We start from the raw sequence: 18,667 nt of genomic DNA, 5'->3' as shown, positions 1-18,667 counted from the left end.
TTATTTTTTAATGTCTGAATGAAAGGCTAGCATAAAATCTCCCTCACAATTTCCTGCTAATAACCACTCCAAGTTTATTGTATTCTTTTATTAGATGTGGCTTGACTTTTTAAATGTTTAATAATTTTTTTTTCTCTGCAATTCCAAAAGAACAGAGAGAGGATGTCCCCCTCAAATGATACCAAGTCCCATCCCTCCTATTTCCTCCTACTGGGAGTTCCAGGCCTTGAAGAGATGCACATATGGATTGGGTTTCCTTTTTGTTTTGTGTATTTGATTGCCCTTGTGGGAAACATCATTATCCTGTTTGTGATCAAGAATGAACACAGTCTTCATCAGCCTATGTTTTACTTCTTGGCCATGTTAGCCTCCATCGATCTGGGTCTATCAACATCCACTATCCCCAAAATGTTGGGCATATTCTGGTTTAATTTAAAAGAGATTAGTTTTGGATCCCTGGGTGGCGCAGCGGTTTGGTGCCTGCCTTTGGCCCAGGGCACAATCCTGGAGACTCGAGATCGAATCCCACATCGGGCTCCCGGTGCATGGAGCCTGCTTCTCCCTCTGCCTGTGTCTCTGCCCCTCTCTCTCTCTCTCTCTCTCTCTCATAAATAAAAATAAAACATAAATAATAAAAACATAAAAATAATAAAATAAAATAAAATAAAATAGATTCATTTTGAGGGCTGTGTCACCCAGATGTTCTTTATTCATATATTCACTGCCATGGAGACTGTTGTATTGGTGTCCATGGCCTTTGACCGCCATGTTACCATCTGCAATCCTCTGAGATACAGCCTGATTCTCACTAACAGGATGATTTGTCTCATCCTTGTTGTGGTTTTTGGTGTCAATTTCATTTTGGTTATCCCTCTGGTGTTTCTCATTTTGAGGCTTCCCTTCTGTGGACACCAAATAATCCCACATACGTACTGTGAGCACATGGGAATTGATCGGCTGGCCTGTGCCAGTATAAAAGTAAATATGATATTTGGATTATTTCTTGTATCAGTGGTGTTTGTTGATGTTGTTCTGATTGTCATTTCCTATGTGAAAATACTCCGAGCTGTCTTCTGCCTTTCTTCTCAGGATGCCAGACTCAAGGCACTTAATACATGTGGCTCCCATATCTGTATTATTCTAGCCTTCTTCACTCCACCTTTTTCTCTGTCTTGACCCATCGTTTTGGCAGGGATGTTCCCATATACATATACATTCACATTCTCCTGGCCAATCTATATGTTGTTGTTCCACCTGCCCTCAATCCTCTCATCTACGGAGTAAGGACAAAGCAAATTCGGGAAAGGGTTTCAAGTATCTTTTGGAAAAAAGACTGATATTAGCTCAGATATATTCATTTAAATCTAGGGAAAGAGATTGTGTTTTTCAACTGAAGAATCTCACAACAGAAAAAAATATTCAGACCTTACTATTATTTCATTGAGAATTTCTCTAGGTATACCATCTAGAACATATAATAAGATTAATGTCACAGCAATCACTGTGAAAATATATGGAATACCTAAAAGTTTTGGACACTTAGTTATGAGATTTTATTACTTTCCTGTATAACCTTTACAGAGCAGGTCTTGTATTTCTACAATATATTTTCTACTATATGGAAATGAAACACTTTTTATTTGCAAACAGTTAACTCTGTTGGCCACATTGCTATATATATATATATATATATATATATATATATATATATAATCTCCTATATATATACATATATATCTACATCAAGGACTACAGGTATTTAATACTTATGACAGATTCTTCATTCCTTTCTTAATTGCTTAATTGTTTTTATCCATAATTGTATTGATACTATATTATATGCCAGACACTGACATCATAAAATATAAAAATAAAAATACACATTACATTTCAAGATCTTATAGGAGGAAGAATTTGGAGAAATTTACCCTGTGACTCACTCTGTGTGCAATCTTCCCAGGTTCATCACATCTATGCAGATCTCCAATAAGTGTTTTACTGTTCAAAGTGAACCAGTAAGTCTTTAGATGTATGTATATGCAATATTGTAAAACTTATATAATATAAATATATCTCTATCTCTGTTGTTAAATGGGAACTTCATAGAGGCATCAGTATGATAAAGAATTTAAGATGCTCAGGAATGAACGCCTCTAAGTGAGTGAATTTCTGGATATGTCAATTACATTCTCGAAGGTTGAATCTAATGCCATAGATAGTAGTTACTCTCTGATTCACAAACTTTAGTTATTTTCATTTATCATTTATTAAGTAACTTGTCCAGCACTTTTTAATTTGCACTTCTTCCTTGTGTCTTATCAGATAAGCCTGAGTATCCTACCCATATTTTATAGTTTTTGATCAATGATATGTATTTGGCCAATGTTTATTTCATGACATCTTGCAACTCATATAGTAGGTGCTTAATAATTGTTTACTTAAAAGAAATTATCTTCCAAAGGTACTTGAAAATGTGCTTAGCTTAACGAATCATCAGGGAAATGCACATCAGAACTACAGTGAGATAGGGGTGCCTGGGCGGCTCAGTCAGTTAAGCATCTGACTCTTGGTTTTGGCTAAGGTTATAATTTCATGGGTGGTGAGATCGAGTCCCAAGACACACTCCATGCTCAGTGAGTGGTCTGTGGGTGGATTCTTTCCCTCTACCTCTCTCATACTCATTTTATCTCTCTGTCTCTCTCAAATAAATAAGATCTAGAAAAAAACTACAGTAAGATATCACCTCAACTGTTAGAATAATTATTATTTTAAAAAGACAATAAATAACAATTATTGGTGAAGGTATGGGGAAAAATGAACCCTTTTTCTCTGTTGGTAAGCATGTAACTTGGTGCAGCTTCTAAGGAGAACAGTATGGAGTTTCATCAAGAAATTAAAAATAGAACTACCGTGTGATCCAGAAATTCCACTTCTTGGTATTTATCTGAAGGAAAGGAAAACACTAACTGGAAAAGATATCTTCATCCTCATGTTTGTTTCGACATTACTGACAATAGCTAAGATATGTAGAAATCTAAATGCCCATCCATGAATGAGTAGATAAAGAAAATGTACACACACACACACACACACACACGTACAAATATTATTCAGCCATAAAAAAGAAGAAAATCTTGTCATTTGTGGCAATACAGATGGACCTTGACAGCATCATGCTGAGTGAAGCAAGTTAAAGAAAGATAAATACTGCATGATCTCACTTATATGTAGAATCTAAGAAACAAACAACAAAACAAAAAGAACTCATAGATCCAGAGAACAGACTGTTGGATGCCAGAGGTGGGGGAGTGAGCGAAATGGGACAATAATATGTTATAGGGATATAATGTACAGTATAGGGACTATAGTTAATAGCATTGTATTATATATTTGAAAGGTGCTAAAAGAGTAGATCTTAAAAGTTTCCATCACAAGAAAAAAAAGTATAACCATGTGATGAATGTTACCTAAATTTATTGTGGCATCACTTCACAATATGCTCAAATATTGAATCATTATGTTGTTCACCTGAAGCTAATAAAATTTATATGTCAATTATATCTCAATAAAAAATTTAAAAGATATTAACAAAAACTTATCAAGTACAATATACACATAGTAAAATGAAAGAATCTTACACATATCATTTGATACATTGATATGCCATTGATATTACTTTTGTAATGTTATTGTGATATGGATTTTTATGAATGCACAAACTATGTATGGTCCTATACTTTGGAATACCATTCTTGAAAGTTTCTAAGTCCCTTTCCAGTGGTTGGAACTAGCAACCATTCCCCAAACTCAAAGTATCCCTCTTAAGCTCCTTCTCTGTTTCTCCACTTTAAGAGACTCCCTTTTGGGCCACTCCTCAGCCTAATGTTCTGCATTGATGATGTTGAACAAATGCCCAAAGAGCTCTAGGGGTAATGCCTATACTTTCCCAAGGCCTTCTAAATGGTCTTTATTCTAGCATGGTGGCTTGTTTCACTGGGTAGTACAGTATTTATTTCATGGATTGCTAAGGGCCAGTTTACCAAAATGGTGCTGGCATGCTGAATTAGAGTGATTCAAATTGTATATGTGGTCAGAAGGCCCATATAAAGTATTTGCTGAACACTTGTACACCTTGTGGGCAGCCCAGAACCTATGTAATTACTGCTCAGATGAAAATACATGGCATTACCAACAATCTAGAAGAAGACTCTGTGCCCTTACCAGTGAATAATTTCCAGAGTACATCATTTTTTATATCTAGTACTATAGATTGGATGGTTTATGACTTTAATATTAATATTAGTATTAATTAAATCATATGATATATGTCTTTTGTGATGCCTTACTTCACTCAAAATTATATCTGTGAGATTAACTCATGTGACTGTATTTAACTGTAACTTATTACTTTTTATTATTGCATGGTATTACAATTTATAAATGTGGCAAATTTAATTATTATTTCTGGATGGACAATTGAGTTTTATCTCATTTTGACTATTTTGAATAAAGTTCTGTGTATTTATTTGTTTGAGAGACATTTCCCATTGGTAATAATTGTTGAGAGATATTCATGTAATAATGTATGATTGCTGAGTGACTGAGAGGGTATGTTTTTATCTTTATTAGAAAGCTCCAACAGTTTTCTGAAATTATATGTATAATGTTACATTTTCATCAGTTATATAGAAGCCAGTTGCTGCACATCCTCATCAGCACTATTGGTTTTGTATGTGTGTTGGTGCGAGGGTGGATAGGTATATTTATTTTTTGCCATTATTTGTTAGCATCATGTAATGTTATTGTGATGTGGCTTCAATATACACCACCTTACCATTAATGATGTTGTAAAAACTATAACTATTGGCCATTCTCTTTAGTTCTCTTTAGTGGAATACCATTTTATTTAAAGTCTTTAGAATTGTGTTATCTTTTCCTTAGGAAGTGGTACACGTTCTTTTTATAGTCTGTGAATAATTCCTTTCTCAGATATATATCCTGAAAATATCTGCTCCCACTAGATGAATTGGCTTTCAACTCTCTACAATGTGTTTTTGGAGGAATACTAGTTTTCATGTTCAATAAAAATCAAATTTATTAATGTTTTACATTAAAATTATTGATCTTTGTGTCCTTTTGAAGAAATGTTTGTTGAACTCAGTAACACAAAGACACTCTTTCATGTTACCTTTAATATTCTTTTTTTAAGTTTTTATTAAAATTCTGACTGGTTAACATGAAGCATGATATTAACTTCAGGTGTCCAATTTAGTGATTCAACATTTCCAAACAATATCCAATACTCTTCAACAGTAAGTTCACATCTTTTGAAAATAAGTATACATATTTCTTATTTTGATGAAGTTCTTACAGTCCCAATAGCAACTTTGTAGGTCAGGTGATCAGTGGATCTCCTAATCATCTTGTGGTTATTTCCCTCCATTCCAGAATGTATAATTGGAATAAATATACTCAGCAATTGCCATAATCCCTCTTGCTCCATGAAGGTCAGTCTTTTTTCTGTACAAGGCTTCAACTGATTGGGTAAGGCCCACACATATTATGAAGGTCCCAGTTTTTGCTATGTGACCAGTAAGTTTAAAAAAAAATTCATTAAACTTGTGTGTTGGCTTGGGTGAAACAAAGGTATCTTTCCACATTTTTAGTGGTTCACAACAAAGATGAAGTTCATTGTACAACTGAGAAAAGGTCCTAGGAGTTGTGCCTGAATTTTTTTTATCTTTCTGTTTACCTGCTCTATTTCTTGTTCCTGCTATATTTTACTTTGACCTTACTTAAAGCCTAAATGAGTATACCCTGTGAAGACCCATGAATCAAATATTTAACTCTATGTAGTTGCTGTAGTTGTTATTTTAAGACTTATAAAAATGGAGTACACAATGCTGTCTACGCTATTTTATTGATTATTTTCTTCCCTGTGGTTACATGATTAAGGAAGTCAACTGTGCCAAGGGAGAAATAAAATTGATATTTGATGTCTTTAATTGTTGCTCCTGGAACCAACGCTCAACAGCTTGTCTAATCAGTCTCATAGCTATGATGGTTCTTGGCAGCTCAGTACTCCACCATAATCAGTGAACTCTGTAAAGAGACTAATTGATATTACTCCAAAAAAAAATAGTACTTGAGTTGCACTAAGACTTTATCCTTGGATCCGAATTTTAGTATGATTTACATAAATAAGTGATCTGTATTTATTTAACAATAATATTTATAGTTAGTCTAGGAACAATTATCTGTTATGTCAATTTATCTCTAATTTGATACTGCACATAATGAGGAAACATTGTGTTTAACATCATATACTGTAAAGCATTTACTCTAAAAAAGCTTAACAACACTTGCCTCTTTTATGGATGAAAAGGAAAAAGATTTGAAGACTCTTTCCAAATCAGGTGTTTGTAGTCAAACTTCCTTAAAAAGGAAGATCATCACTACCTGCTCTCGGATCTGCTTGGTTCTCACCCCATAAATAATGGGGTTAAGAGCAGGAGGGATGATTACATATAAATTAGCCAAGAGGATGTGGATGTAACGTGGAATATTGTGGCCAAATCGATGAGTCATAAAGGAGAAAAATGCTGGAGTGAAAAAAGCTAAGATGACACATCCATGGGAACCACAGGTATTAAGAGCTTTGAGCCTAGCCTCCCAGGAAGGGAGTCTGAAGACAGCATGTAGAATCTTCACATAGGAGAGAGCAATCAAAACAACATCCAAAAGTATCATAGAGATGAGGATTAATCCAAACAATACATTGACCTTTATGCTGACACAGGCCAGGCGGGCAATGCCCATGTGCTCACAATAGGAATGAGGTATAATATTATTCCCACAGAATGAAAGCCTTAGAAGGAGAAACACAAGTGGAAGCACCAAAGCAAAATTTTTCAGCATTCCTACTCCAGCAATAATACAAATAGTTCTGTTGGTGAGGATTGTGTTGTATCGAAGAGGGTGGCAAATGGCAACATAGCGATCAAAAGCCATGGCTACAAGCATGAATGTTTCAAAGCCTGTAAACAAGTGTATGAAGAACATTTGAGCTAAGCATCCCCCAAAGTCAATCTCACTGAAGCCGAACCAGAAAATGCTCAGCATTTTGGGAATGGTGGCAGTGGAGAGGCCCAGGTCAGTGACAGCCAACATGGCCAATAAGTAGAACATGGGTTGGTGAAGGCTGTGCTCAGTCTGAATCACAAAAAGGATGATGACATTTCCCAGGAGGGCAATCAGATACACCATACCAAATGGGATACCAAACCAAAACTGCATATTTTCCAGTCCTGGGATTCCCAACAGCAGGAAGGATGAGGGGTGAATACATGAGGTATTGGCTGGAGACATACTGGCAAAGGCTTCTAATTGTTACAGTCCCCTCACTTGAAGGAATCCTTAGTTCTGTATGAGGCTTCCCAATGCCTCATCAATACTGCTAATGCTGAATAAAAACAAAAAAAGATGTAAGTACTACATTTCCTCTAGGAATACAGAACATGTTTTCCCTCATACATCTTTTCCTCTTTACTTTCTTTTTTCCCAACCATCTCGTTTTATTTTAATTAATTAACTAACTAATTAATTAATTAATTGTTTCAGAGGTAAAGTTTAGTGATTTGTCAGCTGCATATAACACTCAGTGCTCATTCCATCAAATGCCCTCCTTAATGCCCATCACCCAGTTACCCCATCACCCCCACCTACCTCCCCTCCAGCTACCCTGTTTGTTTCCTAGAGTTAAGAGTCTCTTGTGGCTTACCTCCCTCTCTGATTTTTTTTTATTGGAGTTCAATTTGCCAACATATAGAATATCACCCAGTGCTCATCCCATCAAGTGCCCCCAAGTGCCCACCACCCAGTGACCCCAACCCCCCCGCCCACCTCCCTTTTCACACCCCTTGTTCGTTTCCCAGAGTTAAGAGTTTTTCATGTTCTGTCATCCTCACTGATATTTTCAGTCATTTTATCTCCTCTCCTCTTTATTCCCTTTCACTATTTTTTATATTCCCCAAATGAATGAGACCATATATGTTGTCCTTCTCTGATTGACTTATTTCACTCAGCATAATACCCTCCAGTTCCATCCACGTTGAAGCAAATGGTGGGTATTTGTCGTTTCTAATGGCTGAGTAATATTCCATTGTATACACATACCACATCTTCTTTATTCATTCCTCTTTACTTTCATTGATACATACATATGACAAATGAAGGAGAATATTGTTTAAGAAACGACGGAAATCCCTGGGTGGCACGGCGGTGTAGCACCTGCCTTTAGCTCAGGGCGTGATCTCGGGATCCTGGGATCGAGTCCTGCATCAGGCTCCCAATGGGGAGCCTGCTTTTCCCTCTGCTTCTACCTCTGCCTATGTCTCTGCCTCTCTGTGTGTGTGTCTCTCATAAATAAATAAAGTCTTTAAAAAAAAAGAAATGAATGGTTATTTGGATATTGTATGAGATCATCTAAATTAATTTTAGTGAGAACAATGACTAAGCCATTTGATATAAGATTCAATATTAGGCTCTAACTTTTAAAAATATTTATAGATTGGGAAAAGATATACACATTGATATCCCACTGATAAAATAATATAATCTATGAGCACTGACAATATTGTAGGTTTCAGAAGCATTTTTTAAGATCATCTATTTAAAAACAAACAAAAAGCAGAAATAGGCCCATAAATACAGAGAACAAACTGATGGTTGCCAGAGGGCAGGGGTATGGGAAAATGAACAAAATGGATGAAGGGTAGTAGGAGATACAGGCTTCCAGTTATGGAATTAACAGAGATAAAAGGTACAGCACAGGGAATATTGTCAATGGTAATGTCATAGCATTGTATGGTGACAAATGGTACTTACACTTGTGGTAAGCACAGCATAATGTATAAATGTGTCAAATCACTATGCTGAACATCTGAAACTAATGTAACATTGGTCATCAACAATACTTCAATAAAATAATAATAATACAGTTAAAGAACATTTAACTAGAAATATGAATCCAATATATTCCTCTGTTCATTTCCACTTACAACATATGGACTTTTATTTCTGATACTTAATATGGCTTGTCTTTCTTTTTCAACTTGTTTGTAGATAACTCTCATCAAAATTTCAGCATATCTTTTGCTTTTTCTAAATTAATGTTACTTTTGTCATTAAGGGATGAAGACATTTGCTTCCTTCTTTAAAACAAAGACCTTGCTTGATGAGGCCACAGAGTTCACAAAATTCAATTAAACATAATTAATCTTAGATATAAAACCGTTATTAAAATATTTACTGAGGCATAAAGCACTGACTGAACCATTCAGGCTCCTCATTTATGTACCTTATTCCTCATAGCAGACAAGTTGGGTTCACTTCACTTCTAAATAACCCATACTATTTCCAAGTTTGTCCCAAAATGGGAACTCATCAATATTGTCATTGCTATTAGAAGGCAGAGAAGAAGTACAGAAATAATAGTGTTATATAAGCATTTAACATTATTTATTTGAATTTCACAAAGAAATTTCAGACAAATTATACCACTTGCTACTCACATCAGCCACGTGGGGACAACAGGACAGATTCCGGCTCTTGAATCAGTAGATTTCTTTTATGTCTGGATCACAGGAACACATCTCCATCCTCAAAACAACTGCTTGGTTGCAGTCACCACCCTCTGATCTCCTTGTATTCCTAGGGTTCTACTCAAATTCATGTATTAATGGGATTTTCATATTGTCTCAAGCATTTAGCCCATTATTGGGCTTCTTGAATTACTTACCCTCACAGTCAGCATTCCAAATTTCCTGCCACCTTCCTCTTCTACATTCTCTACTACTTCTTGCATATTTTACTAATATAATTTCTCTAAATTTACATTTCTAAAAAATGAGAACCAAAGATAAATGTGTTCTTAATTATAATCAATAAAGAATAGCTCTCTGAAGAGGATGGAAATAGCATTAATATGAGACATGACCTCTTCCTACAAGCCAAGGAAGTTTGCATATTGCACAATATACTATGTACTTGAGATTGAGGACAATCAAGGTCAATTTTAAGAATTAAAGAGGACCTGAACCTGTGAGTATGCTGAGAAAGATGAAATCTCTAAAAGTGGAAATGTTTAGGAGAGATCCTCCAGACAGGTGTGAGGAAAGGGAGGAGGAACAAGTATCATTCTCCAGTTAATCCTCCACATCTTACCTAAGTTATCCACTCTCAAAAAGGCCATCACTGAATTCAGTGTATTAGCTGGTAAGAGTCTCTTTTAAGACCCTCTTATTCTACTACACAGCTTTCTGTCTACCTACTTTATCAACGTCTGAGTTCCCATTTAATTGTAAGCTTATGCAGATTGCAGAGGAGGCCAGAGAGCACTTTGGTCATCATTATTTCTCTAGCCTAACATCTGGCAGATAGCTGCCACTCAAAACATTTGTGAATGGAAGACTGGATAAGCAAGTAATTGTTAATTCTAACTCCTTGTCAAAAGTCATAATGTTAGGGATCCCTGGGTGGCGCAGCGGTTTGGCGCCTGCCTTTGGCCCGGGGCGCGATCCTGGAGACCCGGGATCGAATCCCACATCGGGCTTCCGGTGCATGGAGCCTGCTTCTCCCTCTGCCTGTGTCTCTGCCTCTCTCTCTCTCTCTGTGACTATCATAAATAAATAAAAATTAAAAAAAAAAGTTTATTAAAAAAAAAGTCATAATGTTAGAAGGACGAGAACAGAAAACACTGTGTATGTGGCAGTTAAGGATAGAGAAATGAGATTCAAAACCATGATCCTTATCAGGAAACTGCGAATATATAAAATAACTTCTTGATCAGAGGCTTTCCTGACAAGGGGTCTATTAATGGGCCTCCGGTATAGCAAAGAGAGAATACAAGGCAGACACTGTAGGAATACTTAGCAAAAGCAGGTGGTATGACAATAAAAAATAGGCAATAACATATGAATGATAACTTTATTTTGTATATCTTATTCTTCACATGGAAACCCTTGGCTATTGTGGTGCTCAATGGCATTAACTGATATAAAAGTTTCATAGTAGTGCATTTTGCAAAATCTGAGCTATTCAGTCTTTTACAATGCCAAGTGTTTTCACATAAAATCATTATTTTGTCTAACCTAGAATGCCTAACTAAATCGAATTTTTCAAGGGCCAAAAGGATGAGGCCAGACACTTGTGAAATTTGTAATCAAAGCCTTAGTATTGCAAGTGAATTTAAGAGACCTCAAGAAAAGAGACTAGGACAGGAGGTGGAAAAGGAATGACTGAAAGACAGCCTCATTCTGCATGCCACCTATCCCGGAGATGCTTATGCCGTCTATCCAGGTCTTTATCCATGTGTAGTATAAACAATAAAAACTCAAGAACTATGATAAAACCAAAAACACATTCTATCAGGTATTCTACAGTGCTGAGTAAAGGGAGAGCCTTCCCTGAGATAAGAATTGTTTATTTGCAAACCACGGAGCAGGACTAGTTTAGAAGCAACTACCATGTGCCAGATTCATATCAACACAAATGAGATCCACCCTCCTAATCCAGACCAAATAGGCAGATAGATAGCTAAATAAATACATACGTGTTCATGATGTGGGGGATGGAAAGAAGATCATCTTATTTTTTTTTTAGATCATCTTATTTTTAGCAAACTAGGCCCTAGTATTAGGAAAATAGTAAAAGATAGATAGACTGGAAGAGTCAGTGAGTAATGACTGAGTTTTGCCATTAGGAAAGTTATATCTTTAAATGAACATCATTTTTTCAAATGTTTTGCATTTTTATCCACAGCTTATATATGTAATGCTACAATTGCTTGATAATAGGGAAGACTAAAATAAGAGTGAATATATATATCTAAACATCTAAACATGTGGCCATATAATATGCACAGGTCAGAATAAAAACTAGAAAATATATTGAAAAAAATTGAGAATATCATTTTTTGATATTAAATACAAAAGAAATTCTGAAATAAGCAATCACATAATAAAGTTAAGTAGAATTAGGCTAAAAGAGCTTTAGAAATGGGAGGGAAAGGAAGAGAGAGAAGAGGAAAGACAGAACAGAGATTGGGAGAGATAGGAAAATGAGGCAAGACAGGACAGAATGGGAAAGAGAAAACAGAAGAGAGAAAGGTCATAATACCTCCACAACATAAGTTTTTTGCTTAGTTTATTCCTTATCATTAAGGTAGGTATGCTTGTTGTGAAAAAAAATTGTAAAACACTAAAATATTCAAAATTACCTGAAATTCTACCAATTAGAAATTCCATGTAAAATATTTTGGTTTATGGCTTAAAATTAATATTTATATCATATATAACTATATATCATAAATTTAATGAAGGGATTAGATCAATAAACCCAGCCCAAATCTTCCTAACCTATATGTTTAAATACAAATAGCAGCCAAGCATATATCCAACTTACCAGCTTCAGGAAAAGCCAATATTGAAAGAATCTACAATCCTGACCAATATCTGCTCCAAGTATGTCTTAGCACCATAACTTGGATTCAAGGAGAAAAGTTTATACTGATATTGAAAATCTTCTAACTGAGAGTAGCTGTTCTTCTGGGGCCACACCAGAGAGAACATGAACAACAATGAATTCACAAGTTCTCAACACAGGTTTATGGGTAGAAAAAAAGCACAGGGGCAACAGAATCCCTTGGGACTTTCAAGTTTCTCCTCTTAGATTCCCAACTTGAAAGAATTTCTCATTGTCTACAATCCACTCTCCCTAATTATTCTCTTGCCATCAGCCCCACAAAAATGATATCTAAGGCAGCCCGTAATTTTTCCACCTCATTACCTATGGCTGTTCTACACTCTAATGATTGTACCACTTTTTTCCAGCAAATATCATTTACTTAATTTAGAAGTCAAGTTAGCCACTGAGCACTTATTTAAAATTAAGTATGTGATCAATAATATCTTGCATCCATAAATCTTTTCCCCAAGAAGTTTATATTCTGGTTGCATAGTTAATACTAACCACATATGACTATACAAATAACTAAGTTTTAACATATATGGGGCATTTTAGAATTACAGAAATTCAAGGAACTGATGAGTTTTCTAGGCTTCCTAACTCAATTTCCTTTAGAGGAGGCTTTGAAAGTGGCACAATAAAAACTGCAAAGCAAAGTAGCAACATATATCATTTGAGGACATCACAGAAAGATTATGTACTGTATTTAGCCTGGATAAGTATAAAATCATGAAAGACTGGCTCTCTTCTGAGAAAGAAAAAAGCAGTTCTAATATCTGTCAGCTGATAGCTATCCAGACACCAATATCTTGACCATGATGATGTCCAGTTAATATAAACATTTTCACTAAGTATGAGCATCAGGCAACGTCACTTTGTTTGTGCTGATGGAGTGTAACAAAAACTCTTCTTTTGGGGATCCCTGGGTGGCTCAGCAGTTTAGCACCTGCCTTTGGCCCAGGGCATGATCCTGGGGTCCTGGGATCGAGTCCCACATCAGGCTCCCTGCATGGAGCCTGCTTCTCCCTCTGCCTGTGTCTCTGCCCGCCCCCCTCTCTCTCTGTGTCTCTCATGAATAAATAAATATTTAAACAACAACAACAACAACAACAACAAAACACTCTTCTTTCTCTAAGTATGTCTGAGCAGAGACAAAAGATACAGTTAAAAAAAAAGTTTTCTCCTAGCTAATGTGACTGTGGCTATTTTAATAAAATATATCTTGAGCCCCACTCCATTTCTCCTACCTTCTATTTAAAAGTTATTGATAACCTATAATAGAATTAGTCCTTTTTCTTAAAAGCATCTGCTGCTGAAAAATATCCCCTAAACAAGTACAAATCCAATATCAAGCCCTTCCTTGAACACTCTTACTGAGATCCCTAACATTTCACCACAGCATGTAGCGTCTCTTGTGCAACAGGTGGTAAACTCTCCTTTTTAAAAAACTATAATCGTATTCCTGGTGACTGTTGGCTAGAGATCATTAATACTTCCTATGTATGAGAGTGTCAGCTGGTCCACGTGCTTACCAGTAATTGGCGTTCTTGGGGTTTTTTCATCTGAATAGGTTCTAGTGCTCCCTCATTGTATTTTAGTGTGCATTTCCCTGAAGTCCATGATGACAAGCATTTTTCATGTATTTATTTACCATCCATATAATTTTCTTTGCTGAAGAGTCTGTTCAAATCATTTGTCCATATTTTAAATTGGGTTGTTTCCTTAATTTTGAGTTTTGAGAGTTCTTTATATATTCTGGATACAAGTCTTTCATGACATATGTGTTTTGCACATATTGTCTCCTACTCTGTAATTTGCTTTTTCCTTCCCTAAATAGTAACTCTTTTTCATATAAATTTATTTTTTATTGGTGTTCAATTTGCCAACATATAGCATTACACCCAGTGCTCATCCCATCAACTGCCCCCCTCAGCACCCACCACCCAGTCACCCCCATCCCCCGCCACCTCCCTTTCCACCCCCCTTAGTTTGTTTCCCAGAGTTAGGAGTCTCTCATGTAACTCTTAGGAGAAAAAAAATTTTATTTATTATGTTTTTGTTTTAATTCCAGTATAGTTAACATTTAGTGTTATATTAGTTTCAGGTGTACAGTATAGTGTTTCAAAACTTCCATCACAAATGCACTCCTTAATGCCCATCATCTATTCCATCCATCCTCCCCCACCTCCCTTCTGGTATCCATCAATTTGTTCTCTACAGTTAAGAGTCTGTTTCTTGGTTTCTCTCTCTCTCTCTCTCTCTCTCTCTCTCTCTCTCTCTCTCTCTCATGAATAAATAAATAAAATCTTTTTTTAAAAAATTCTATATGTAGAAAATCCTAAAATTGCAACCAAAAACTACTATAACTGATAACTGAATTCAGTAAGATAGATTGGTAAGAAAGAAGTAATGTTTTCATTATTTTCTAATGATATAATACTATGCATAGAAAACCCTTAAAGATTCCACCAAAAATCTACTATAACTGATAGCTGAATTCAGTAAGATAGCAAAATCAGCAAACAAAAATCTGTTGCATTTCTATATACTAATAATGAAGCAGCAGAAAGTGAAATTAAGAAAACAATTTCATTTTTAACTGCACCAAAAATGATAAAATACATAGGAATACACCTAACCAAAGAATTTAAAGACCTATACTCTGAAAACTATGAAACACTGATGAAAGAAATTAAAGGTGACACAAAGAAATGAAAAAGCATTACATGCTCATGGATTGGAGGAACAAATATTGTTAAAATATCCATTTTTTTTCTCTTGCACTCTTGGTGGCTCAGGAAAAACAATTGCTCTAATTAATTTCCATTGTAAGTTTACTAGTAACTAGACATCCTGGTAAGGATAAGTCACTGCTATTGGTTTATATGAATCTAATTTGACACTTGCGCCCTTGTAGTAACACTCTATTCTTGAAGTTTAAAAGATGCATGTGTATAGATGTAGGTAGATACATGTGTGTATATTTTTTCTGTTTGGTTTATTTGTTGTTTATACTCACAGTTTCCATTCTCATTGGTACATAGTATTTCACTGTTTGAATATATCACACTTTCTAGTGTGATATTCTACTACATTCTAGTATTCTACTACATTCTAGTATCATACAGTGTGATATTCTACTACATTCTAGTATTAATGTACATTTGAGCTGTCTCAATTGTTTATTGTTACATATAGTGCTTCTATGATCATTGATGTACATGTCTTCCAGTGAATTTATGTAATACTTTTATTGGGTATTATTTTAGGAGTGGAAGTTTGGGATCATGGCATATGCATATGACTAGTTTTCTGTGATTCTGCCAATTTTCAAAACCTTTTTAAAGATTTTATTTATTTGAGAGAGAGAGAGAGAAAGGCAGAGAGAGAAGCAGGCTCCATGCAGGGAACCCAACGTCGGACTCGATCCTGGGTCTCCAGGACTGGGCCCTGGGCTGAAGGCAGAACTAAACCACTGAGCCACCTGGGCTGTCCCTAGTTTTCTAAATTGATTTTACCAATTTACCTTCTCACTAGCAATGTCTGAAGATTCTAGTTGCTCTGGATGCGTACTGCTACTTAACATTTCTAATTTTATCCATTCTGGTCATCCATAGTAGACCTAGTTGGTAACTTCAAATGCATTTTCTTTATGTTTAAGGAAGTAGACCATCATTTTGTGTTCACTGGCATATCCTCCTTTATGAAATCCTATACAAGTCTTTTACTAATTTTTCTATGTGGTGATGTTCTTTTTCTTTTCTATCTATAGGAGTCCTCTATATATTCTGTAAAACAAGTCATCTGGTTTGTCTACTTTCTCTGTTAATAGTGTCTTTGATGAAAGATAATCTTAATTTGAACATACACTGACTAGTCAATATGTTCCCAATATTGTTAATATATCTGTATGTATGTGTGTCTTATTTTAGGATCTTTCCTTATTGTAAGGTTCTGAAGATATTCTCTTCTTTATTCCCTAGAGGCTCCATTGTTTTTTCCTTTCAAGCTTACACCTACAATTCATTTGGGAAGGATGTTTGTGTAATAAATATCAAGATTCATTATTTTTTCATGACTCTCCAATCAATCCGGTATCTTTTATTGATACTATATTTTGTCATGGTAGTGCCATGTTATCTCTGCCATAATTCAAATAAATATGTATCTTGGGGTCTGTTTCTGGACTCTGTGCAACCTCATTGGACTGGTTTTCTACAATTGAGTCAAAAGCAAACTATTCAATTACTTTAGCTTTGCTATCGGTCTTTATCGCCTTTCAGCAGGTCTTGTGTTCTGTCAGAATAGATCTTCTAACTTTGTTCTTCAGGAAAAACTTAATCTTAGCTAAGCATATATATTTGGGCTCTTTCTTGTCCATGAGTGTGATATCATTCCAGATACTCTCGATTATGCTGAGGTAACACCCATCGTCTCCCAAATTTCAGTGTGCTAAACAATCAAAGGTTTAATTCTTGTTTAGATTACACAACTAATAGAGGTTTTGGGGTGGGGAAAGATTCTATTGCAGTCACTCAAGGATCTATTCTGATGAAGGCACCAGAATTTTTGATAAAGCATATTAACAAAAGCCTTCAGGGTACACAAGAGTAAAGGGAGGGAAATGGAGAAGTACATAATCACTCTATAATGCTTCCTCTCAGAATTGACATATGTCAGGTCACTGATATAACAAGTCCCATGGCCAAGTGTAACTGCAAGAATTTGGACACATGTAATCCACTCATGTTCCTAGAAGAAAAAGAAAGCTGGAAATATCAGTAAACACCAGTCATGTCTAACTTAGATGTGCCAAGCAAATATTTTTAACCTTTATCCTCTTATTACTAAAAAAAAAAAATGTAAGCTAGATGTCCTTCCTCAAAGGAAAAGAGGCACCTGAGTGTCTCACTCAGTTAAGTCCCTAACTCTTGACTTTGGCTGAAGTCATGATCTCAGGGTCTTGAGATGGAGCCACATGTCTGGGGTCCTCACCCAATGGAAAGTCTACCAGAGATTTTCTCTCCTTCTCCCTCTGCCCCTTCCCACCACGTGCACCCCCTCCCTCTCTCTAAGGAAAGAAATCAAAACGAAACAAACAAAAAATAAAATCTCCTTTATGACTAGGTCAATAATTTTCCATATGACTATTTTAGAAATTGAAAAAAAGTCAAATACAGTTCTAGCTTCATGTGGCTATTTTTAATATATTAGCCCAGCTTCTGAATATTTATTTAATATTATTACAAAGTTTCTATAAAGCGCCTCCCAAATATAAGTTAATATGTAATCCTATAGCATGATGTTCTTTGCCTTAGTAGCCTAACTGCTTTCATTGGTTTCTTAGAATATTGGATCCTGTCTTTCCATCCGTCTATCACCAACCAGCCACGTATCATTCAGCACATGCAGAAGTTAATAAATATTCACTTAATGAATGTATCTTTCATAATCATGTACCATATTTTCTGCTCTCTTTATTTCATTTCTAAATGCATGCCTTCTATTTCTCTAGATGCCTGGGGCCAAAATATCAATCATACCTTTTTATGGAGAAGTTTTTCATCTACAGTTTATTTATATGAAAATACAACTATTAAGTGATTACATCATAGGATTCACATAAGACATAAGTGTCTTACTGTAAGTAGATTATTTAGAACAGTAAATCATAGTAAGTTAAATAATGTCATTAGTATTTTAAGAATTCTGTCACCAAATTATGTATAATCCTTGAACAAATTTCATTCTGTTGCTTTCATATTTCTTCTGGTGATTCAGAAACTAGTATAATTCTAAAACTACCTGACTTAAGAATCTATTCCTAGCAGCTGAATTTTCAGATGAACAATTTAGCAATACTCAGCATCAAGCTCTCACTTGAAAGCTTGTGAATATAGTAATGACTTTATAGGACTACCTTGATTATCAAATAGGATAAGTATAAGCACTTTGTAAAAGATGCAATACTTAAAAATTGTAATATTATCACCAATAAATTTATTATTATCTGTAAACTCAATGGATTACAGAGAAAGAAATGTTCATATTCACCTTTGCTACTTCTATCTTTTAAAACGATAACCCCCTTCTAATGAGTGAATGGAGCAAATATGAACTGTAATTCTAGGACTACCAATGG

At 35.4% G+C, this 18,667-nt stretch overlaps 2 protein-coding genes across 2 annotated transcripts; one reads left to right on the top strand and one right to left on the bottom strand.

The window, feature by feature from the left end:
* The first annotated feature begins 162 nt into the window (after positions 1 to 162).
* Positions 163 to 1,337, top strand: LOC129505032 (olfactory receptor 52E4-like). The gene is given in 3 exon segments (XM_055317960.1): positions 163 to 471; positions 685 to 1,156; positions 1,159 to 1,337. Coding segments are annotated over 3 exon segments (960 nt in total).
* Positions 1,338 to 6,426: 5,089 nt separating this feature from the next.
* On the bottom strand, positions 6,427 to 7,368 carry LOC129505048 (olfactory receptor 52E8-like). The gene has a single exon (XM_055317977.1). It carries the CDS (start codon positions 7,366 to 7,368, stop codon positions 6,427 to 6,429), a length of 942 nt encoding a protein of 313 aa, XP_055173952.1.
* Between the last annotated feature and the right edge of the window lie 11,299 nt (positions 7,369 to 18,667).

Source organism: Nyctereutes procyonoides, unplaced genomic scaffold, assembly GCF_905146905.1.
Source record: "Nyctereutes procyonoides isolate TBG_1078 unplaced genomic scaffold, NYPRO_anot_genome, whole genome shotgun sequence".
NCBI classification, from domain to species: Eukaryota; Metazoa; Chordata; class Mammalia; order Carnivora; family Canidae; genus Nyctereutes; species Nyctereutes procyonoides.
This window is presented reverse-complemented; position numbering and strand designations above follow the sequence as displayed.

What these genes read in the sequence shown, in the direction of transcription:
- LOC129505048 (XM_055317977.1), bottom strand. Translation starts at nt 7,368, where the DNA reads ATGTCTCCAGCCAATACCTCATGTATTCACCCCTCATCCTTCCTGCTG.